This window comes from Chelonoidis abingdonii, chromosome 15 (genome assembly GCF_003597395.2).
Source record: "Chelonoidis abingdonii isolate Lonesome George chromosome 15, CheloAbing_2.0, whole genome shotgun sequence".
NCBI classification, from domain to species: domain Eukaryota; kingdom Metazoa; phylum Chordata; order Testudines; family Testudinidae; genus Chelonoidis; species Chelonoidis abingdonii.
Window position 1 is genome coordinate 8,974,855 of NC_133783.1, and position 25,111 is coordinate 8,999,965.

At 44.8% G+C, this 25,111-nt stretch overlaps 1 protein-coding gene across 10 annotated transcripts; it reads left to right on the forward strand.

The window, feature by feature from the left end:
- Nucleotides 1-348: 348 nt before the first annotated feature.
- PRXL2A (peroxiredoxin like 2A) lies at nt 349-24,402 on the forward strand. 10 transcript variants are annotated; one of them, XR_012657078.1, is made up of 7 exons: nt 349-584; nt 8,490-8,669; nt 10,605-10,699; nt 18,138-18,278; nt 19,400-19,564; nt 21,467-22,328; nt 22,555-24,402. XR_012657078.1 is itself a non-coding variant. In XM_032786340.2 (6 exons), the coding sequence occupies exons 2-6, from the start codon at nt 8,492-8,494 to the stop codon at nt 21,572-21,574; spliced, it is 687 nt and encodes a 228-aa protein (XP_032642231.1). In that variant the 5' UTR covers nt 349-584; nt 8,490-8,491; the 3' UTR covers nt 21,575-24,402. The 10 variants fall into 10 exon arrangements, 5 of the variants coding, with proteins under 5 accessions (XP_032642231.1, XP_074928817.1, XP_032642229.1 ...); XR_012657079.1 differs by having other exon boundaries at nt 351-584; nt 10,608-10,699; XR_012657077.1 differs by lacking the exon at nt 349-584 and adding an exon at nt 690-778.
- Nucleotides 24,403-25,111: the final 709 nt, after the last annotated feature.

Consider the following 25,111-nt stretch of genomic DNA (forward strand, 5'->3'; position numbering starts at 1 on the left):
ACTAGTGTTAAACAGCATAAAGAAGAATATATCAACGTGCAAGGTTTTCATTGACTGGGGTGAGCATGGGGGATTCAAGAAAGCACTTATGCCTGTTCCCATGCCCATCCCTTTCAACAAAAAGAACTTGAGTATAGACTTAACTGTAAATTGAGGCTTAATAGGACTCCCACACCTCATTAAATGCTTTGCTGAATGCAGATGGATTTAAGGCTGGTTCTCTGGTTTCAGATTTTGCAGGTACTGATTCTCCTTGGTCCAGCTAAGCCACGTTCCTGAGCCGTCACAAACAACAACACATTCATGCTCCCTGGTTTTAATCTCCTTGTCTTGCTGAGTCACGCGCGCACACACAGTCCGACAATTCCCGGCGGCGCGCTGCAAAGGGGCTCTCCCCGCTTGGGAATCGGGGCACGTGGTGTTGATGAACCACCCTGCAGGGAGCTGGGAATGCCGCGCTGCGCGGGGGCTGCGAACGATCTGTCTGCAGACGCGCCGAGGCTGGGGCCCGGCTCCCAGGTGCTGGGGAGGGAGTAGGGAGGAGTCATCCCTGCGCACGTGAGCCGTCCGGATGCAGCTATAGTGTGAGTATCAGCGGCCTCTCCCACCCAGGCCGGGGCTGGCTGGCCCAGCGATCGCTGCTGTGCCGGGGGGGGCTGCAGCTAAACAGCCCCAGTTCCAGCCGCGGAGAGCGGGCTGGCGAACCAGGGTGTAGAAAATGCAAGGAGGCAGCAGGCGGTGGCTCTCCTGACTCCGTCCCTTGCACCCCGCATGTCAGGTTGGAGGGGGGCTGAAGCACGATCCCGCAGAGCTGCATACAACAAAGGGGGCTGGGTTGGAAATTGTAGGTCGGTGCCTGGGAGAGGGGAACGATCTCTCCTTCTAGTGCCTCCCCAGAGGAACTCGGGATCCTCCTTCGCTGACTCTTAAGCGGGGCTTCTGAAGGTCTAATCAGCGTGGGGCTAGATGGTCGGATTGGAAAACCTGCCTGATGCTGGTTGTTTAACTTTGTATCCTCGCAAAGGGGCTCATCATTGGCCAGCAGGAAACTGCCATATTTATCGTATGAGAGATTGAGGAAACAGGGTTAGAGATTGGGAGGAGGAAGCAGCAGCAGAGCTGTGCAGTAGATAAACCCTTGGTGACCTGAATTATGATGACAGGCTGGACTTGTTCAAATGTATTGTGTAAGGGGAGGTGCATTAGTAGCAATCTGCCTTGCTCTACAGTCAGTCCACGACATTGCTAAGTTTCATCTTTCTTGTGTGGGACGAAGGCCATTTTGATAACACAAAATGTACACAAGGATCTCGGGCTAGATTTCACAATCTGAACAGACAAGACAGATAACAGGTAGGATCAAGGAGGTATTCCTAGTCCCATTTGAGAGATGGGGAGCTCAAACTCAGAGATTAAATGATCTGCTTTGAGCCGCATAAGGAATCTGTAGCAGAACTGGAATTGGACCCAGATCTCCTGAGTTCCAGTACAATGGCTTCTACACAAGATCTCTCAGCTGAGAAGAGATAAGCACTAGCATCATGTGGTATTTCTGTGTTTTGGAGTAATTTGGGCTTCTGGTAGTAAATTTTTAACTTAAACCAGACCAGATTGCTTAATTTAATTTTTCCCTAATGAAATTGTGCATGTATGGAAATGGATTGTTGGTTGCCAAGTGCTGAGTCTGCAAGAAGGCATCTTGACTTGCCCTAGAAACATTGGCATCCGCAAATCTGCTACAGCTTCAAAGCTCAAGCTCTTTGCTTTGCAGTGGTTGCTGGAGGGGTGTGGGGAAAACCCATTGAGGTGATTCAGATGGATGACTGAAGTATCAGAGTAAGGAGCTATCACTCTTCAATAAAACTGGCTTTGGAATTGCTTTTTAAAAAGGTTTAAACCTGTTGGACTGAGGAAGAGAGAGGTGGAGGTAAAACTTGTTTTCTTTGTGTTTCTGATTGACAGACATCTGTAAGCACTGCACTGACCTTGGAGTCCTGTATCAAGGAGCAAAGGCAGGGCCGGCTTTAGGAAGTGCGGGGCCCAATTTGAACAGTTTCAACAGGGCCCCAGCAGGGATGACTTAAAAAAAAATATAAAAAAACACGTGGGGCTTGTACTCACTGGGCGGTGCTCCGAGTCTTCAGCGGCACTTCGGTGGCGGGTACTTCACTCGCTCCAGGTCTTCGGCGGCACTGAAGGACCTGCTGCTGAAGTGCCACTGAAGACCCAGAGCAAGAGAAGGACCCGCTGCCGAAGTGCCACTGAAGACCTGGAGCGCCACCAGGTGCGTAAAAATTAAAAAGGCGCCTCTAGCCAGGGAAGGGATTCTCACTGGGCGTGGGGCCCTCTTAGGTGCGGGGCCCGATTCGGGGGAATTGGTGGAATAGGCCTAAAGCCGGCCCTGAGCAAAGGACTTGAACTTTAATGACTAATAAATACTTGTGTAGCTCCATAAATGTCCGTGGAACATTGTGCGACATACAAAAGACACAGTCCCTGCTCTGAAGGACTTGCTTCTGTTTCTCAAAGTGTTATGGGGGGGAGGGGCAGAATTTGTCCCTTTATCCCCATTTTTGTATGATTGCAAAACTGATCCCCATTCTTGATGTGTTAGTGGTGCATTATATAAAATGAATTCAAGTCATTTGTGTGATTGGCTGAACTACTTCTGATGCTATAATCCTTTCACCAGTCTACTCATCTCACAGTGGCTTTGAAATCTAACAGCTACTTCTGCTGGCTGCACTTCTTGTGATGACTTATTTTACCTGTTCTGGTGTTTCAATATTACTAGTTGTTCTCCCTCTTATTAGACAATATGTAAGCTGAACAACCAAATGAATAAAAGGGAAGTGGGGGATTCTAGGTGGTGTTGAAGAGTAGTTTATTCTGTGTTGCTAAGATCTGAGATGCTACATACATTTGTTGTAAACTATAACAGGGCCTCATCAGGACCCTTTTAGTGTCAGTGAAGGTTCCCTAAGACCTTGTATGACACTATGTCAGTTTGTGCACATTACTGTTACCTCATCCTTCCTATAGCTATTTGTGCATGTCATCATCCTTTTATTGTCACAACCTTGATTGTGAGGGACTATCTCTTGACAGCATGTCTGTACAGAGCCTAGAACAATGAGGCCCTACTTGGTACACCACAAATAATGATAATAGAAATAGTGCAACAGTAATGAACAGAGCTTTCTTCCCTCTTACAAAAGAGACAGTTGCTAGTGCTCTGGGTTTGGAGACTGTGACAGACACTAAAGCTAAAATCCTAAGCGTAGAGCCAAGCTCACAAAGTTCAAAGGCACAGGGCAAAAGAAGGAAATTCTCAATCTGAACTTGCATTCATGGCAGCTACCACAGGATTTAAGCAGGAGAAGAGAGCCTGAGGGTGCCTTTTGGGAACAGTATTTCTGCACAGTTTACAGTTCTATTGGCTACACTCCTGCCTATCCACCAGCTTCCACAGAGCTTGGCTGTGCAACATACAGAGAACCCCTGCAGCCCCTGTTGGAGTTTGGGGAGCTCAGCTCTTCTGAAAATCAAGCCCATGGAATCCCACTAGATGGACACTACCAGTTCTCCCCTTTTCACATCCCTCAAGAGCTATGAGGATTTTTCCAGTTCGTGGCTGAACAGGGCTCTGCATTCACCCTAGCACAGTATCTAACTCATTATCATTCACTTTTTGAATACCACATGTGGGGCTTGGAAACTTTGGATAAGTGAGAGGAGTAGAGGGCCGTGCTAGATCTGCTGTTGCTGATGTTTTCCCTGGAGGGAAGTGGGAAGCCAGGGAGCAGGGATTTTGTTAATCAGTCTTTATAAAGAGAGAGAATGCTGTTAGACCATGTGATCTGGCCTCAAACTCCCTTTCTTTGAAAGAATGGTGGAACATAGCATTGCTTATTTGACACAATGGAGTTCTCTTGGGTTAGATGCTATGCTGATGAGTGCTGTATAAAAGCCTAGCTGACCAGAATGCTTGATACAGGAAATAACCTAAAAGGAGAAAGTTCTTAAACGGTAGTGAATAAAAATCTTTCTCCATGGTGGGAGAACCACTTATGTTCACACCTCAACAATTTGTTAAAAGGTTCTCTCATTTGTTTTTATGTTTCATCTCTGAATGCTTGTGGTAGAAAGAGTGACAGTCCGCAATAGATTTGGTAATGTGCAGAAACAGTTAATTTGATAAGACTTCTAGAAAGCTGGCTAGCCTACATGCTGGCTGTAGGTAGGCAGAAACTGACTGTGTGTTTGTAGCCCATGCTAAGTGTGGCTTTGTCTCTCTCTAGTGGCTATTCCACATATAGAGGCTTATGGAGATACTGCTACCGCCTAGCATGTGTATGGCATGATTTACTTCAGTTCTCTTGTGTGTTTTCACTCGTTGGTAAGCATGTGTTGCTAGCAGTGGGTAAACTGCACTGGTACTACCACAGTGGTGAGATTTTCAGAATAACCCAACTGTAGACAAGGCCAGCGTATACAGGAATTGGCCACCGTTCTGGGGGGGCTCTGCATTTTAATTTAATTTTAAATGAAGCTTCTTAAAAATTTTAAAAAAACCTTGTTTACTTTATATACAACAATAGTTTAGTTATATATTAGAGACTTGTAGAAAGAGACCTTCTAAAAACGTTAAAATGTATTACTGGCACATGAAACCTTAAATTAGAGTGAATAAATGAAGGCTCGGCACACCACTTCTGAAAGGTTGCCGACCCCTGCTGTAGTGAATGGAAGCTTCAGGCAACACTGGTAACCTGATGTGTACACAGTAGGGTTAATTGTGTGAATTAGGCAGCTAGTTCTGAAAACTTGGTCTTGTATGTTGTTGAGCCTTCCTTCCAGTAGTGCTGTTTTGTTTCCAGAGTCACAGAATTGCTTTATCAGTCCGTGGAGAAGGGGAGGTTAAAAGTAGAACTGAACAAAACACGAAGAGTTAGGGGGAGAATATTTACCATTAAAAATCTTCAGTAACAATTCTGCATGAAGCGGCCTCCATTATAGTACAGAACCCTCTCCTCAATGCTATGGTGTTCCTTTGGGTTGCTTGTGACCCTGCCCCACCACCACCACCTAGGAGAGTAACATTATAACCTAGATGTCTTCAAACTTCTCAGCATCTTAAACAGAATACCTTTTAAGAGTCTCATCTCTTGAGGGACAGCTGTTATCTTGTAATCCAACCCCATTTGGTCATGAGTATTGCTCAAAAACATTCTGACTTTCGCACTGGCAGTAACATAAAAGTTTCCTTGCTGGAATCCTGCCTGGTCCTGCCCACCTAATCTGCCTTCTTTAGGAGGAACAGCCTAAGGAACCTCCTCAGGACCCGCAGTAGCACACAGTAGCTTTCTGCCTTCTCCCCTGGACCATTCCTGTTTCTCTCCTGATTCAAATGGAGTTCAAGTGTTAAAGTTGGTGAGGTGTATGCGCACACTGGCCCCATGGGTTCTGGTGAGTGCATTATTCTAAAATGTTAACAGTCTGCTATTATGGGATGCTGTGGGTTTTTTACATGTAAAACTTCTCATGGCTTTGAATCAAAAAGCATTAATATTGTGGAGCTTCGGATCACTTTGAGAGGTGTTACAAGAGCTGCTACTGATCTGTGGAAATAGAAAAAGCAACGCTACAGATATGGGCAGTGAGACTAAAGAGAGAACTATCTCTAACTTGCTAAGCAGTAGAACAGATTTTCAGGGCTCAGGATCTTCTGTCTGCTAGTGTTTTATTGATCATGGTACTTGTCGCTGCACATGTGCATTATTTAGTATACTTCACTGTTTGTTGATTTGCACTCAGCTGAGCTGAAGTAGGAGTTTCATGTTATTGTGGAACGAGCTATTTCTTCCATGCCCCTATTTACTTGATCAGTAGGTTTGCTCTTAGTTTCTCTAGAACAGCCTTCCTGTTAGCCAAGAAAGAAACATCAAAATTATCCCAGTACAGCTGAAAAAGTTTTGTCTCTTGGTCCAGGCTAATGCTGTCCTTTCTATTGGAACAAAAACCAACTCCTTATAGAATTGTAAACTACAGGCCAGATCTGAAGTGTGTATAAATCAGCATAACTCCATTTATACCTGCTGGTGATCCGACTGTGGGTTTTTAAAAGACATGCTAGGGGATAGTGGTTTGTGGGGAAATTTTTTTCAATCACATTTGTTCTTGAAAGATAATCTGCCCCAGCCTCTGTCAGTAATCTTCTGAGGAATCAAGAATGGTACAATACTGCTTTTGTCTGGCAAGATAGGAGCTGGTGGGTGTTAACCTCCACTTTTATCATCCACACCCACACACCTAATAATTAATTACACAAGACCAGGCAAGACTCAAACCTAAAGAATAGACTTCTTAGTTTATGATAGGAAGGACAGGCTCAGTGGAGCAGAGTTATGGATCAGTGGGGATACCAAAAATCTTCTCTCTCAATGGACCTCTCAATACTTATTGCAATATCAGGTTACATTATACAAACACACTCTGGCAGTTTGTATAATGAGTTGGTCTCTGACTCAGTTAATTTCTTTTCAGAGTTTTACAGACCATTTCTAAAATGGCCTTAGTAAACTGCATTCACTGGCCAGCCAGTTTCAACAGGTGATCACCAATTTAAAAATAACTGTCATGATATGGCCTTATGTTGAAAAGCCATTGCATCTAAAAAACCCCATAGGGGAAATCAGGATTGACATCATTTGAAGACTTCTACATTGGAAAGAAGAGATGCAGCTGGCTAGACCTTGCTCTCTTATCTGCTAGGTTTGTGTAAACCGGCCTTGTCTCCTGTTCAGTGTCCTGAAATACAAGATATATAAGAGGCTGAGACTGAATGCAGCACAAGAAACAATGATTAAATGCTTCCAAATTCCTTTAACAGTTTTGCAGCAAATACTAGCAATTCTGGAATTAGGATTTTTACCACTTCGAACTGAGAGTCTACCTTTAAAGGGAGAGGGGGAAGCTGGTGTCAGGGAATCTCCATCCTCAAAGCATTTTGATGCATAACCAACAAAATCCAATCAATCTTTTTTCTGTACCATTTTCAGTTAATTGGTTGGATTCCACTATTCCCTTCACTAGTGACAGGCTTATATTTGCTTCTGTGCAAAGTTCATAACTGCTGCTCTCTCACTGAAACAGTGCTTCCAGGAGGGGTAGCCTGGGCCAACTCTTTGAATGTTGGCAGGAGTAAAAATGGGGCATTTGGGGCCCTTCACGGAGGATATGTCTAGTCTTTAATAAAACAATATGAGCTACAGAGAAAGTGGCACCAACATTTTGGTGAGGTGCAGATATGTTCATAACATCCAGTGGCTGCCTCTGGTCAGCACAGTTTGTTTCCATTTCAGCTTTATCTATTTCAACCAGCCAGGCTAAGGTTAAGTTGTTTGTTCCTGACATGTCTGCACAAACTGATAAATGGAATCTAGTTATCAAGGCTAAATTGCAGAGGCCTTAACAGGCAGTAGGAGCTATCTGGAGTGTATTTGTAAGGCTGGATCATATATGGTGATCTGAATTATGTCAAAGGCTTAGATGTTTCTGCATCAGCGCTCCGAACTGACAGATCTGCTCTGTCTCACTCTGCAGCTTCAGTTTAGGGTTGAAGCAGAGACAGCCAACTGTGATGAACTATATCTCTATGTTCTGTTCTTTCTCTCATAGACGCACTGTAGCATATTTGCAAAATCCTCTGAACTTTTCTAAAATATCATCAAGACCAAAAAAAGGCAGGGCCCATTGTAGCCCTACCAAAATTCCTTTGGTTTAAACTATCTGCCATGTTCTTCAGTAATGGCTTAACATGCATTGCAGAGTCATCCTAATGTCATCTTTTGTTACTGTAGTTAGGGAATCCTTTTTCTAACAATCATTCTACACAGCACAATGCCATAATAGCTGAATGCCTCGCAGGCTATATTTATTCTTCATACTTCCCTGCCTCACAGGGGTAATAATACCCCATTTTACTGATGAGGCAGTCTGGGTTAGAGCTGGGATTAAAGGTAGATCTCCGTAACCATCAGACCATCCTTTTACCTATGCCAAAAGGTGTTATCCAGGGGTGCCCAACCTATGGCCCACGGGCTGTACACTGCCCACCGAAGTATTTCATAAGGACCGCAGCCTGCTTCAACACAATCTACTAATCGATTCACTAGCGTTTTGTTGTCACGTTTACATCATTTTAGTTTACACAGGTATGTAAATAGACAATACTGTACATGGAAACAACCTATCTAAATACATACAAAACAAGCTGAACTTAAAATGAAGATCAATACAGGTGACTTTAAATCTTATTAAAATATGTAGAATCAGTTTGGCCCACACAAGCTTGTGCTTAGGTTTATGTGGCTCTCCAGTGTAATAAGGTTGGGCATCACTGATGACTTCTTCTTAACTCTCCCTCCCCTCTCCTTGGAATCTATCCAGCAGCTGGAATAATTCTTTCTTCCTCCTCTTTTTTCCAGAAATGTCTTCCCTGCCAGACTTGGAGCTCTTCACCATGGGGATGTGGTCTATCGGCCTTGGGGCTGTTGGCGTTGCCGTGACAGGGATTCTTCTTGCTAACACCGACTTGTTTCTCTCCAAACCGGAGGCAGCCTCGTTGGAGTTTTTAGAGACGACTGAGCTAAAATCTCTGGGAGAAGGTAAGAATTGGCTTCCTCTGGAAATCTGAGCTCACATTCTACAGTGATGGACTTTATAAAAGTACCTAGGTAGAGTTAATCTTACCGTTCAAGGCCAGGATTGAAAACAAAGGTTCCTAGGACAAGTAGAGTGTGTTTGGAAGAGAGAGTTGTCCCAGGCTAAACCCCATCTATTAGCTGTTCAGGGAGGTCATCAGACCACTCTTGTCTTTCCCTGCTTCAGTAAATGGTGTGGGCAGTAGCTGACCCTTCTAGAGAAGGGAAGGATGGTGCTGAAGTTACAGACCTCTCTGAACAAATAAGGTGCATCTAATTTTGACTGAATGGCTGCCAGATGAATGATGATAATACTCAGCTCTTATTTAGCACTCTTCATCCATATATCTCAAAGCACTTTACAAAAGAGGTCAGTATTATTATCCCATTTTACAGATAGGGAAATTGAGGCACAGAGCTGTGAAGTGACTTGCCCAAGGTCAGTGGCAGAGCTGGGAATAGAACCAGGTTTCCTGAATCCTATCCAGTGCTCTCTCCATTAGGCCATGTGGCCTCCTCTACAGTTCTGTGTCGTCTTTTGCAGACTTTGCTACTTTCTGATCATTCCTCATGTCAGCTAGATAATTTTTCTGCCTAACATACAAAATGTTTTTTTCATGTTGATTTGTTGCTTATTTTACAAAGAGCACCTTTTTCCAGCCTGTCCAAACCATCACGTGCCTGATGATAGGATAGAGATTTGCAACCTTTGGCCTGCAACCCGCCGGGGTAAGCTCCCTGGCAGGCTGGGCAGGTTTGTTTACCTGCCATATCCGCAGGTTCGGTCAATCGCAGCTTCCACTGTTCACTGTTCTCTGCTCCAGGCCAATGGGGGTGACGGGAAGCTGCGGCCAGCACATCCCTTAGCCCGCGCCGCTTCCTGCAGCCCCCATTGGCCTGGAGCAGTGAACCACGGCCAGTGGGAGCCATGATCGGCCAAACCTGTGGACAAACAGGTAAACAAATTGGCTCACCAGAGTGTTTATCCTGGCAGGCCGTGGGCCAAAGGTTGCCACTTCCTGTGATAGGAGCTAAAGGATGAAAACAGACTGAGTAAACATAAACAAAAAATTTAAAAACCTTCCCCAAGGTTGTGTGCAGTTTAATTCTATTACAAAAGCCCAAAACAAGGTGGAGAATTATTCAGGTGTGCAAGGTCACACACAGAAGTCAATAGAGATTAAAACAGAGAATGTCTCTTTAGAGTTTTCAGTGTCATTAACATTGCCTGTTACTGCAGAATGGGGGGGAAAAAATTCAAGTGAACACATTGACATTTACTTCACAGCTGTACACAGGGGGACTGAAAGAGGATGTTTTGTGACTGAATGGAAAATAACTTGTACACCATAATGCTATTTCCAGACATAAGGCCTGATTCTGCATTGCTTACGTTTGACTGTTCAGTTCAGTAGAGTTACACTAGCACAAAACTTGCATAACATAGTGGAAAATCTAAAAATGAGAGGGGTTTCATTCTATGGCACAAACTGATGGACCGCTGTTTGTGGCAATAGCTCTTGTTTCAGAACATAAGAAATATTATTCAAAACGTACACCACTAATAAATACAATTGGAGGCAACCAAGCAGGGGGTGGAAAGTTGGGATGTCTGGCAGAGCGGGGAGCTGACTCCCATGTGCAAAACTAGAGATGACAATTCATACCTGTCTTTGAAAAGTGCTATAAATTTAGGGATCTTAATAAAACTGATACTTTAAAATGGACTTTTTTATATACATTTAATTGGAATTTAAATACGCTTTGAAAATCTCCCCCTCTATCTCAATTAGAATATAAACCCACGTGGAATACTGAACTGGGAATCTGCTTAGTGTTCATCAGAAGTTGTAGTTATATAAATAGATGCCATAATTCATGCTATTTCTCCCTTATAAGCAGAAGAAAGAACATTCAAGGCAGGTGAGCTATGGAAGAAGAATGGTGCAGTGATCATGGCTGTGCGGAGACCTGGATGCTTTTTGTGCAGAGAGGTATTGTGATCGGTTTGGGGGTTAATTCAGAGAGTTTTGCTGTGGTTCCGTGTCTTCGGGTTAGATGTGTCCCTGGAGGCAGTCAGCTAAAGCACGAGTTTTGCATATCTGAAAATCTTGTTTCCAATCCCAGATTTGCTCCCGTGTGAAAATGAGCTTCATTTATCTTTGTCTCCATTTGTCAATATTGTGGGCTAAATTCTCAGCTGGTGTAAATCAGCATGCATCCATTAACTGATGGGCTTATACTGATTTACACAGGATGAGAATCTGGCCCCGTAGATCAAAAATAAATTTGGCTAGATAGGTGGTCTGTGGTCAAGAGAAGCCCAGAAATGGACTAGCAGGAATCTTGCAGGTACTGATACAGCAGCATTGCATGGGAAGGGGAAACATCTATCACCAACATGCTCAAGTCAGAGTTTCGTTTCCTGGAGATTAGTCATTCTTTCAAAGGGAAGAAGGAAAAGCCTGCTGTTCACACATCTGGTGTTCACGATCTGTTTGATACTCTACTGAATGTAAAACCTGCCTTGTATTTTGGTCACTTATTAGGATATTTCCACCTTAGCAATTATGTTATTACTCACCAGTTAATAAAACAGAGCAATTAGTCTACCAACCACTTAATTATAGGGTCTACTTAGTCCCTACACCACATAATATTGGAAAGAGTTGTATGCTTGAGTGAATTTAGTTCTTATGGAAAGACACAGACAGATTGAAATACTATGATCATGGAACAAGTCCTTACTGCTGGGGGGATTCTGTGGGACAAAATGTGCCATGACCCCCACCCCCCCCGCCGCAGATTTTGTGTGTTTCTCAACAGAAAATGGCAGAGAAGCAAAAGGAAACCATGGGTGCAGTTTTTTGGGGGGGATTACCCCCTCCAAACAGAGGCAAGACATGGGGGGAGCGCATCGGGGGGCACATGGGGTTACATACCACTTCCCCCTTGCCCCCATTCTGCAAACGCAGAGCTGCCTAGCTGAAGGAGGCTGTCTCTCTGCTCCACTGACTCTGCAGCTGAGCCCCGCCTCCTGGGTCTGAGTGCCAGTTGTTCCCCCCTTCTATGTGCTGGGAGCCTTCCTGTTTTCTATTCTGTGCAACAGTGAGTGCCGGTGGTGGGGCTGGATACGGGGTGGGTGCGGGGAAGAGGCAATGGGGAAGGAAGTGGGGGTGGAATAGGGCAGGTGGGAGGGGAATGTGAGAGTGAGGGGAGAGGGATGGAGAAGAAAAAGGGATAGGGTGGGGGGAAGTGGGAGTCCACCATGCAGCATCCCCTCGGCAGCAGCTGGGGCTCCCCCATTAAGCAGGCCCATCAAACCCTCAGCCTGACAAGCCCTACTCCCATACACTTGGACCCCTCCGAGCCCTCCACGCCCAGATCCCTATGCCACTGATCCCCAACCAGCTGCACCTCTGTCAGGATCAGGTGCAGCCTCCCTGCCGAGTCTCTGTATTGCAGGGAGGTGGGAGCTTCAAGGTGATCTCCCATCTCAATGCAGCCAGTGGCCTGAGCTACTCACTACCATGCTGGAGCCACATTTATTTATTGACCAATAAAATTTCCAGAATTTTAAAATATTGTGTGCAGAATTTTTAGTGCAGAATTCCCTCAGGAGTAACAGGTAGCGTGCAGGCAGGGACAGACTAAGCTCCACCCCCCTCACACCCATTACTTCAACAGTGGACCTCAATTCTGAACTGGAGGGGACCACCACTAGGGAGTGCCACACTCCCTGTCACCTTGGGGAGGAAGGAGATTTTTCAAAGACATAAAGAACAGTTAGGTACCCAGCTCCCACTGACTTGTGCTTTTTGAGAAGCTCTTCCTTAATCTTTGCCTTCTCTCCTGAGATGGCCAATGGTGGTTTCGGTTGAAGTGGTGAGGTTGCGTAGAAGAGATGTGGGATAGGTGTCTTTCCACAAGAATTAGGGTGAAGACCAGCCGTTTGCTTCACACAGGTCCCAAGCTGTGGGCCATCAGATGGCAACAGCATGTAGTAACACTATAGGCCTCCCCCTTAGAGGTGGCAAGAACCCACAAATCTCATTAAAATTAGTGCTCTGAGAGTCAGGCCATGTGGACTTGGAGTAGAGTTGAGCCAGTGACCTAGAGGGGAAAAGCTCTGTATACCATCATGTATCCTCTAAACCGTCCAGTTCCCTGACAGTAAGCAGTCTTCACTGTATTAAATTGTACTTCTTTTAACCAAGTTTTAATATGAATCTTAAAAATACCTATGTAAACGTGAGGGAGCAGGTTGCCAACTTAGGAGGAAAAGTCGGTGATCTGAGACTAACTCACTGTCAGTCTCTTGCTGCTCTTTCTACCTTGTGACCAAGGACGCTGGGGAGAGACTTGCCCTTGGGATGGATGTGGAAGAGAAAACTACTGTTTAACCATTGGTTTTGCAGATGATTATACACTGATTTAAGTGGGCAAAAAGCCAGAGGTATGCTGAATGCCATAGGCTATGCTGCAAATGTTCACTGTGTCCTGAGTAAGGGGTGAGGGGTAGCCGCTGCACCACCCCATGAGTAGATCAGGGAGGGAATTGTGACAGACTGACTTTTCTCGCTGGCCACCCCTTGCTTGATGGGGGTAGAAATAATCTGTTTCTGGTGCAAACCTGGTTTGCTAGCTGGCAGGGAAGGGCAGAGCCAGGTTCTTCTCCCTGCGTGGGAATTGCCGCTGTTCAGTTTGCTCTCCTCTCTAATTTAGACTGACCAGATGCATACCCTGCCCAAGGGAATGGTTTGTTCTCTTGCGTGGCCACGTTGCTACACTCAGGACACAGTTGTGTTAGCCTCTTTGATGGAAGTTTAAAAAAGCCAGGCAGAGACTGACTTCTTTCTCTGCCTCTGTTCCCACACCTATGTGCTAGGGCTTCCCACCCCCAGGCTACTGAGGGGTACAAGGGTTCCTGATCGTGGGAGAGAGTTTTGTTTTTATAAGCAAAACTACAGTCATGGTCTGCAGCATCATGTTTCAGAATTTAGACAACTATCATGGAATAGAGAGGTGGCTTTCTTTAAAGTGAATATTCCGTGGTGGCTGGTGCATGCTGGGTTGTCTTGGGGTTTTGCTTAATTATTGAAAAAGAGTTCAAGTATTTGATGTAGGGTAAACAGCAAAGAATTAACAGAACTTTGCAAACAGATGAAGTGGAGGCTGGTGGTGAAGTGAGTCCAAGAAGCCTTTACTACATTCCCTGAAGGACATATTCAAAAATAGGAGTATTAAGTGTATTTCCCATTCCCTACTTACTGTCTGTTATGGGGCCGATTCATGCTCATTCATTTCCTCTCTTTATCTCCTCTGAGCTTCCTGTGTGGGGATTTGCAGTAGCAGATTGGAGCTCTGCCCTTACCCTTATCCAGACTCACTCTGGCCTGTTGACATGTGCCTTGTAATGTCTGTGAATTTTGCCATCTGCCTTCCCCTGAGTGTTCTACTTGGAACTCTTGATATCTTCCCTAAATTATGGCAGCACTTTGTTCAGCCAAGGCAATTCAGTCACTTCTCCTCACAAACTGGTTGTATGCAGATTGTGCCCTTTAAGCAGTAAGTCTGGTGTCTGAGTTATTTTGCATAGCAAAGGCCAGATTCTCCCTTAAAAGGCACAAAAGCCCCTCAGCCAGTGTCTCTCTGTCACATCTTTTCCCTATTGGAACTGGACTGGAGGCTAGGAGATGCTGGAAAAAAACTTTCCCCCTCCACAAACTGCTTTTGCAGTCTTCCTCTGCAGTGTGGAAAATGCATTGATGGGTTGGTGTTGCTGCTGCTATCACTATTCCTGGGGGAATTCTATGCCAAAAAAATTAAAAATTCTGCAACAAAAAATTAAAAATTCTGTGCACAGTATTTTAAAATTCTGCATATTTTATTTGTTAAAATAACACACTATAACGGGTCGGCAGCCTATGGCATGCATGCCAAAGACAGCATGCTAGCTGATTTTTAATAGCACGTTGCTGCCTGCCGGAGTTCCGGCAGGCAGCAGCATGCCATTAAAAATCCTTCCCAGCCCGGCCCGCTCACCTCCGCCCTCCGCTCCCCCCCGCGGGGGCAGGAGGCAGAAGCATAGGCATGTGCCTGGGGTGTGCCCAGACACACCCTAATGCAGGAGTGAGCAAATGGCTCTACTCTCCCGGCGTGGCAAGCCACAGGGTCTGCGCTCCTGGGCCGGAGTGCCCGGCCGAGCACAGCAAGCCGCCGGCCCTTCCCCCCTCCCCTGGAGCCATGCTGCCCTGCACACAGCACTCTGGGGACAAGGGGCTGCGTGCTCCTGCGGGGCATTGTTTGGCTCCGTGCGGAGACGCTCCCCGCTTATCTGGAGCCATGCCGCTGCGCGGGCAGCGGTCTGAGGGGTGAGGCTGCCCACTCCCTCGGGGCAGCATTTCTGCCTCTGCGCAGAGCAGAACATGCTGCTAGGAGCCTCATGGTAAGGGGTCCAGGGCCGGGGAGGTTGGATAAGGGATGGGGGCAGTCAGGGGACAGGGTGCAATGTGGGTGGGATCCCGGGTGGGATGGTTAGGTGTGGGGGGCCTCTGGAGGGGGCATTCAGGGATCAGGGTGGGGTTGGATGGGGCATGGGAGCCCCGGGGTCTGTCAGGGGGTGGGGGTGGATAGGGGTCAGGGGACAGGGAGCAAGGAGGGTGGGATCCCGGGTGGGATGGTTAGGTGTGGGGGCTTCCTTTAGGTGTACGGGTTCCTTGCCCATACTTCTGCCTCTCTGTCCCCTCCTTTCTTGCCAGCTGATCAGCTGACGGCCCTTGTGAGGGCAGAGGCAGAGAAGAAGCGGGGGCAGGGCCTTGAGGAAAGGGGGGTGGATAATAGGGCATATCCCCTCCAGCCCCCTGCCTTGACCCGACCCCCCTACACACCCACAGCCCTCTGTCCTGAGCCCCGCAGCCCTGCACAGCACCCAGGCTCCTGCCCTGAGCCTGTACCTCCCTCATACACACCCAGTCCTCTGCTTCGATGACTCCACTCTGCCCCCAAAACCACAGCCCTGACACTGGCACCCCCACACATACCTAGCCCCCCCGCCCTGACCATGAACCCCCCTCACATGCCCCCAGCTCTCTGCCCTGACTCTTGCACCACACATATCCCACTTCCCACCCCCACCCAGGACACCAAATGGGAGCTCCTGCACACACACACCGCACTTCCCACCTGCACCTCTCACACTGAATGGGAGCTGCCCAGGTAAGTGCCCCACACCCAAACCTCTGCCCCAACCCTGAGCCCTCTCCCTCATTCTAGCTCCTGGCCAGACCCTTCACCCCCAGCCCTGTTGCCAGTGCACTCCCGTGCTTCAGTGCACTCCCACCTTCAGCTCAGTGCAGAGAGAGGAAGAAAAATGGCCAGAACCAGGGAGAAGGTAGGTACCACTGTTGTGGGCAGGCCCAGGACCCCAAACCGGAGTGGGCTGAGCAGGTCCGGCAGCTGGGATCCCAGCTGGCAGGAGCCAGCAAGATGGAACCCCTGAGCAGGCATGCTCTGGGTTCTGGCTACCGGACCCTTGCCAGCCGGGGTCCTGGATGCAGGCCCAGCCCGCTGCGGCCTAGATGAACTGAACCCCAGACCAGCAGCAGGCTGAGCGGCCAGCGGCGTAAGATCAACATTTTAATTTATTTTAAATGAAGCTTCTTAAAACATTTTGAAATCCTTGTTTATTTTACAATACAACACTAGTTCAGTTATATAATATATAGACCTATAGAGAGAGACCTTCTAAAAACATTAAAATGTATTACTGGCACGTGAAACCTTAAATTAAAGTGAATAAATGGAGACTCGGCACACCGCTTCTGAAAGGTTGCCGACCCCTGCACTATAATCACACCAGTTTCAATTATTTTTGGTCATTTATTTCAAAATACCTATCAAACACTGTAACATTACAGACAACAAAAAAGATTCAGGAAATGTTTTTTAACAAATAGATTCCTTACTAGGCATGTTAATACAGAACTCTGAGTAATAATTCACCTAAACTACAATACAGAACTATATTTACCACACCCCTCAGAAGCAGTGCAAAGGCTTGGGGGAGTCAAGGGTAACGGAGGAGCTGAGAGAGAGGGAAGTAAATTGCTGGGAAGAAGCCTGGGTGTGAACTTGGAGGGTTTCTGGATATGGGTGGGAAAGTATAGAACAGGTTTCTTTCGGGGGTGGGGAGGGATTGTTAGGGAACTTGCCCCATGCAGACCCTGGCTGATGCCCCTAGCCTCTCCCATTCAGTCAGGCACATCTGCCCCTGTCCCCATATGTTCTTGCACCCTACCCACATGTGTCCATCCACCCTCACTCAGACACCCACTCCCCCATCTCCATGTGGCTCTGTGCCCCCACCCAGCCACTCCCCTGTCCATATGTAGCTCTAAATCCCCTGCCCCATCACCATGGGGCCCTGCACCTCCCTCCCCACTGTGGCCCTGTGCCTCCACTCCCATTCAACTCCTGCACCGGTCTGTCCTCCCCACTAACCCTTATGAGTCTGAGTTTAGAAGAACCACAGCAAATGTCGACAGAAGCTTTTTTCTGCACAAAAAATTAAAAATACACATGGCTCATTAATTATGCACATGCATAGTAGTGCAGAATTTCCCCAGGAGTGTATCACATTGCCTGGGACACATAAAGCAGCATAACTGCTGGTATCCTGAAAGTGCATGCAGAAGAAACACAGTTTCACTGTATACACTAGAAAAAATAACTCGTTTTACCTCTTCCTTGTATAATAAAAGCTGCATAGCACTCTTTGATCTGCAGCATGAAAAGGGTACATTCATGCCTATTCACCATTTTGCAGGTGGAGAAACTGAGGCACGGAGAGGCCTTGCACACAGTGGCCATATCTTCACTAGGAAAGCATGTATGTCTTTAACAAATGCTAAAATCCTAGCATGGACAAGGCAGGTTACAGTATTAAGACTTTCGCTTTAGCCTTTGCTAGGGGTTTTGCAAATACATGCTTAAAACTATCCCCCTCTCCTAGTGAAGTCAGCCCTAGTAAGGGTACGGTGAATGAAGGAGTGATTGCAGAGAGGTAGGCATACCTACACTAGCTTTAATCTACCTAGCATGCATAACAATAGCAGTGAATATGCAGTAGCATGGATCTTCGCACAGGCCAGCAACCTGAATACATACCCACTGTTAGCTGCAGCATCTAGATTAAAGTTAGTGTGCATATACCTGCCTGCACTGCAATCACACCTTCATCTCTGGTGAAGATATCTCTATGCCAGTAGACAGCCTAGGACTAGAACTCACACATTTGCCCTGTTTATTACACTTCATTGCATCCACTTTGCACCTCTAGCCACCATCCACCTAGTGGGTACATGCCAAATGTTGAGCCTTTCAGATTTCCATCCAGTAGTTAAACCTGGCATCACTCTCATTGTCTTCTAGGAGGCTTCTGAACTTTCCTCTCTCAAACCTCAGCTTGACCAACTTGGCGTCCCCCTCTATGCTGTTGTGAAAGAAAAGATTGGGACCGAAGTGGAGGATTTTCAGCGTTATTTCAAAGGGGAAATATTTCTGGATGAAAAGGTATGTTTGTATTGCTCTGTTTGTTTTAAGCTTGCATGAGTCAGCATCTGTATCCACCAAGCCCTTTCAAGCAATCTGCATAGTGTGGCCTGAATGAAACTTAGGTATCTGGAAATTGATTTAATAGCCTTTTGTAGCTTAAGAAGTTAATCAGCTTAGATTTTCTATATATGTTTGCTCAGTTTACAAGCTCAGCTGTCTTTCTGCTGTGTACTGTTGACATGTTCTTGCATGATTTTTTCCCCACACACCTCTAAGCAAACCATAAGACCATGCCAACTATTTTTCTCTTTTCTTGCACTGGGATGCACTGTCTGATAATTATTCTGGTATTAAAACCAAGGACTAACAATAAAATAGAAGGGTGTGATAAGTTCATGTTGCAGTGCAACATTCAAAGAACAACAAATGGTAGTAATATAACTGCTTGTTGCTATGTTTACTGAAAGCTTATGCTGTTGCCAAACACAAGAATTCAGAAATCATGCGTCATGCCCTCAAAATCTTGAGGTTTAGAAATCATGATATATGGTTTTTATTTGCCTTCTGTTGTTTTTGGATCTTTCTGGGTCATGTTTCCCAACATACCTCTCCAACACTGGAACAGCCTCTTGAGTGAAAGCTCCGGTTCTCTCAGTTGCATGATTCCAAAAGCAGGGACTTTAGGAAAAACAATATCATGAGACTGGCAATAAAATGGTGAGTGGTGGCAACCCCATCCCTTTTTTCCAGCACGTGAAAAAAGATAGGCTATTCTAGAGGGAGTTCTGCCCAGTAGTTCAAAACAAATCTGTTAATTCAAAAACACGCTGCTGCTGTCAGCAGTCAAGATGTCCAGGAAGTGAATGTAGTAGGTTGATCAGCTCCATAAATCTGGAATGGCAGCAGTGACAAAACAACTGGATGTTGCTGATTGTGTGGAAAGTAGGTGACCTTTTACTGTTTTAAAGGAACTTCTGTCCTGATAAGATTACTAAAGGCATCATTCAGTTCTGTATACCCAAATATTACTTGTTAGAAACTGTTCTGGATGCAGAGGCTAGCTGGCTGCCTTGATTACAGTTAGGAAAGTCTCCTCTGTCACTGTGTTTTGTTTGAGTTTTCTTTCTGTCCTTTTACAGAAAAAGTTCTATGGTCCTCACAAGCGAAAAATGCTGTCAATGGGTCTTATCCGCTTAGGAGTTTGGCAGAACTTCCTTCGCGCTTGGAAGAATGGATACAGTGGTAACCTGAAAGGAGAAGGGTTCATCCTGGGAGGAGTTTATGTGATTGGTGCTGGGAAGCAGGTACTGCATGGCTTTGGGGAATTTCTTTTTTTTTCTTCATTCCCTCTTCCCTTCAGTTTCCTTCATGCCCCTATGAGAGCCCAAAGGCCGCCTGCTTTAGCCACTTACTCTTAGAACATGACAAGGCCACAGTCAGCCACTAATTTCTGCCCTGTACTATGTTCTAGTTGTGGGGTTGGGGCATCTCTTGTCTTGTGCAGTGACATTCGCAGAATATCTTCCAATCAGCTCGCTGCCCTTGAAAACAAATCTCTTATAATCACTTCCAAATATTCTGATACTTACCCATTAAGGAGATTTTCCATCCACTTCACTGATGATCTACCATTCTCTTAAAAATTACAATTGGCAGTTCACATGACTTTCCACTCAGCTGGTGGATGTGCCCCTGGTAATGACTTCTCATTTTTAGCTTAAAATTTTGGGGGTAACTTTGCACCAAATAAGTGATCTTCTCCCATTACTGGTTATGATGTGTGTGGGGGTGGGAAACCTCAGTCCTAAATACTATTGCTGTTTGTTCGTGTTCTTAAACAAACAAAGACCATGATGACATTGACTCAAATCAAACACTGTATGGAACGAATGATTGATACACATTTTTGATAACCATCCTCAGTTTGTTTACAAAACAGCATAGTACAATATCCCTGAAAGGTAGGCTTGAACTATAAATCTGGATTTAACCATCATCACATTTTGGAAAAAATCAGCTGTAGATCCAACTTGGGGTCCATCTTTAAATATAACATCCTAAAGACTTACTGTATAGTATGATCTTATCAAATTGTTTTGTAAAATTTAAGAGCATGGAGATAAATACGTAGCAGACTTCATAAATTGTGATTTAAATTTCTCAAGTTGGGCACCCAAAAAATCACTAGTCGCCTTTGGAAATTTGGTCCTGGGTAATTGATGCTCCCAAGAAACATTTGCTTGTTCAGTAATCACACAGCTAGTCAAAGCAAGATTTAGAATGGGGGTGTGTCTTGAAAGTGCCGAAAATTGGGTGCTATCAGGGTATAAATAATTTATATAAAGTATGCAACAAGGTTGGGGGTGGGGGCGGGTGTTTGCAATACTGCTACCCTTACTTCTGCTCTGCTACTGATGGTGGTGCTGCCTTCAGAGCTGGGCAGCTGGAGAGCAGCGGTGGCTTCTGGCTGGGAGCGCAGCTCTGACTGCAGACCTGCCACCAGCAGCAACACAGAAGGATGGCATGGTATTGCCACCCTTACTTCTGCGCTGCTGCTAGCAGGGCACTGCCTTCAAAACTGGGTGCTTGGCTTACAGCTGCTGCTCCGCTGCTGCCCAGATCTGAAGGCAATGCATAAGTAAGGGTGGCAATACTGTGACACACACACACACAACCTGCTAAAATAACCTTGTGACTCCCCCCACAACTCCCTTTTGGGTTAGGATCCCCAATTTGAGAAATGCTGGTCTCCCCTATGAAATCTTTATAGTTTAGGGTAAAAGCACACAAAAGACCAGATTTCATAGTCTGTGATGCGTATTTCCTGGCCATGAATTTGGTAGGGCCCTACTAATGGTGCTTCCATAGCCTTGGGCAGATTACTTGAAATTTGTATTTGCACTGAGATGGAAGCATGAATGTACTCTAAGAAGAGTTTATCTAGTTTATAAGAAAATGCCACAACATGTATCCTTGCATAACGTGCCCTAACATAAGTAATATGAGGGGAAACTCATATATTTGTTTGGTTGACTTGATTAATCCTGTATCTGAGAATTTGGATCATATCGTCTTTTATTCCTAGTTTCTCAATCAAATAGGAAGTGAAAAGCAATGTTTTTGAGTTCTAAAATACTGCATTCTATTTAAATGTATCCCCATATAAAAAGAAATCACTGCACTTTTTTTCCTTTCCCTCTCACTAGGGTGTTCTCTTGGAGCATCGAGAGAGAGAATTTGGAGACAAAGTGAGCCTTCAGTCTGTCCTTGAAGCTGCTGAGAAGATAAAACCACAAGCTGCAGACACTGACTAATAGTTATACGTGTTCAGTCTTGGCTTGAAAATGTAGAACATGTCTGTATAATTGTATAACATGCAGTGTAATTGCTTTCTTAGACTATTCAGTAATAGCTCAGCTGGAGGATTCTCTCTGAAATTTAGTCAACAAATGAACAACCTCTTTGATGGTAGATGACTTGTTTGTGCTTTGTAGTCCCTCAGGCACCCACAGTTTCTACTAGTTTTTTGTCTCTTACCACATTAATGAAAGGCTGGGCCCAAAATCTTAAGGCGTAACCTAGATGGGTCCAGTTAGAGCCAGAAAAATAAGAGAATATCTGGGTGCCTGGGGAGTAGGACATTGCTAAGGCAGGAGTAAGTGAGGTTGAAAGATAATAAATTATGTAAATGAAATGTCTTGGTTTTCAAATTTAATTTTATAAAATAGTTAGAAGTCTCTGTGTTGATGAGAGTCTACCCTTTCTCCTTGCGCTGAGAATCTTAGACACATGTCTGATTGCTACAGATTTTACATATGGGGTCCAATCCTGCTCCCTTTGAATTCAGTGGTAGTTCTGCCATTGGCTTTGTTTGATTGAAGATGGTGCCTTATATGCTTCATATTCTGATTTGGAAGGAAAATTAAAAGTCAGTATTGGACATATTTAAAAGGTCGTGATAATGACCACAAGGTGGGACATGCCCAGTAATAAGTGAAATAAGGATTCTAAATGCAGCAGAGAATAATAAGGGCATATCAGGTAGCAAAAGTGAAACATGTCAACACAGTGACATGGCTGCTGGCATGCTCTCCTGTAATATTGGGAGGTGGGCCTGCCATTACACATTTGGATCATGTGAGATACAGAACCAGGTAAAGCCAAATACCTAGATCTAGCTGTATGTTGTTAAAAGGCCTGATATTGGGGAAGGAATTAATTGCCTTTGGGGAAATGAAGGGCTTGAGTTTTTCATAGATACTGAGCACTCAAAGTGGAAAATTTTAACAGGGAGGGCAAGTAATAATTGGAACAGATTAGCAAGGGATTTGGCAGATTATCCATCATTTGGAGTCTTTTGAATTAAGACTAGATTTCTCTCTCAAAGAAATGCGGTAGACTAGCCACAAGTTATTGGGCTGATGCAAAAATTACTGAATGCAGTACTATGTGTTGGGTTTATGCAGAAGGTTGGACTAGATCAGTGGTTCTCAAACTTTTGTACTGGTGAGCCCTTTCACATAGCGAGCCTCTGAGTGCCAATCCTCCCCCGACCCATAAATTGAAAACCCTTTTTTATATATTTAACCACAATTATAAATGCTGTTCTTTCCCATGTCTCTTCCTTTCTTCAGGAAATTGCCCTAGACTCTCCTACATCTTAAGTTGGTCTATACTCAGTTTATATACAGATTTAACTCTTTTAGTTTGTGTGTGTTTATTACTGAAATAGTTAAACCCGTTCAGCCTCCAGTGGGGGTGCAGTTAGATCAGCATAAAGGTGCCTTATGAGAATAAGCTATAGCAGTATAATTTACAGAGATAAATTATGCTGCTATAAGTACCTTCATATCACTATAACAAAATCAATACTGAGAAGGTTGTACCATTTTAATATATTGATATAGTTAAAAGGTTACATTTTGTGAGTGTAGATAAACTTATTGTGGGGTTCTGAGAAACTCCAATGCTTTTGTATCCCATCCTATCAGAACATGGGCCTATGTCCCTCTCTAGTGGCTATACCATGTAAGAGATTTTAAGTCTGCTGTTGACTCCAGGTTCAACCCCTGCATGACCCATCCAAGTCACGGTTACACTTTCATCTATTTCTTCTGCCATGCAGTGGGGTTAAGGAAACTGAGGCAGGAAGCCAGCTTTCATCCTGTCCCACTTCAGGCTTAAAATGCTTAGTCATTGCGTAAAGGACATTATATGTATCCCTTTACCCTGTTCAGCCAGGCTGATCTATGACTATGCCTCTCAAAAGGCCCTGTGCAATTCTTCAGCTGCTTTATCAAGGACTGGAGTCTCCCCTAGGGGCTGTCAGGCCCTCTTGCACTCAGGTCAGCCACAGCACATAAACTATTCAGGTGACATCTCCGGCCAGAGAAAGGAGAGAATGTTAGAATCAGAATGTCCCGTGGCAGTTGGACATGAGCAGTTACGGGGCAGTGCTACCAAATCCAGTGATACGTGGTGTCTTGTTTGAAGCCTGAGATTTTTGAGTCATGTGGCTGTATCAGCATCTCAATTTTCTTTCGGTCTTTTAAAATGTAAGTTTCTAGTTTCTCCTGATTTCAGAGAAAACTCCAAAACCCTAAAGGTTCAAAATGCAAACAAACTCCAAATGTAGTATTTAAAAAAAATCTTAAAATCCTCCCCCCCGTGAGACTTCTAGGGGCTTGACCTGTCTTTTTGGAACATGCAGCAATAGTGGAGAGAGAGAGGACTGAAAAAAAATCTAGTGAGAGCTCCAGGACTGAGAGAGAAACAGGGAATAGGTTGGGAGGGAAAGTTAATAGGAAATTGGATAAATTGTGTGAAGCAGACAGTTTCTAGGAGATAATGCAAGTGATCTTGAGAATGCAAAGGAAAAACAAAATCTACTTGGAATGATAACAGAGCACTTGGTGAATCTGCCTCACTGCACTATGTGGGCAGGGTAGGAGGAGTCTGAATAGCAGCTTTATCACAATATTCTTTACGTGAATGTAAAAATTCAATGTATTTTTGCTCATTGCGATTAGCTGCTGTGTTGATGGCTGCTGTACAGCATCAGTGACCCCTGCTGGCTCAGCTTCTTACATTTCTTTCATTTGTTCTGCTCTCTTTTTTAATAAATCTGAGTGACTCCTTTAAAGAGACGTCCTCAACTTCTAAATCACTTTGGTCTGAAAATTGTTTACCTACTTTAGTTACAAGTAAGACCTGTGGTAAAATGACTATTAACTAGAAGAGATCAGAAAGCAAATTCTGGTTTTTCAGTTAGTTTACTCTGTGTTTGTGAAAGAAAGCAATTTGTGTAAGGTCTATTTCACTATAGCCTGTTTCCCCTTGTCTGGGGATGGATTGTTTTTGTTTTTTTTCTTTCTCCCCACACAAATATGAAAACATCCTTTTACCACAACAGGATACTGTTGTGAAATCACCAAATTAGCTGGAAGACTTGGGGGAAGATTTTAGTAGCTGAAACTGCTTTTAACTCATTCTTTTAAAAATGCTGATGTAGATCTTAGGTTTACAGTCTCCCTTTAAGTCATCTAGTAAACTATCCACATAACAGGGTCTTTTCTGTTTGTTTTCTATGCCGTGTTTTTTGTTTCACTTTGTCAGTTATATATTCTTGTTGCTGTGAGACCACAGTTGCTGCCATTTACAAGCTTGTGTAAAAAGAAGAGAATTCCAACAAATCCTCCCTACATTTTTCAGATTTATTTCCTACAAAATAAGAGAGCATTTTAAGGCAGACATACAAGGAAATCTACTCTGTATAGTTTCACCACTGGATGTCACTGCTTCTCCAGTCGCAAGGAACGTCGATGCTAAAGGGGTACTGCAAAGAATTTGCA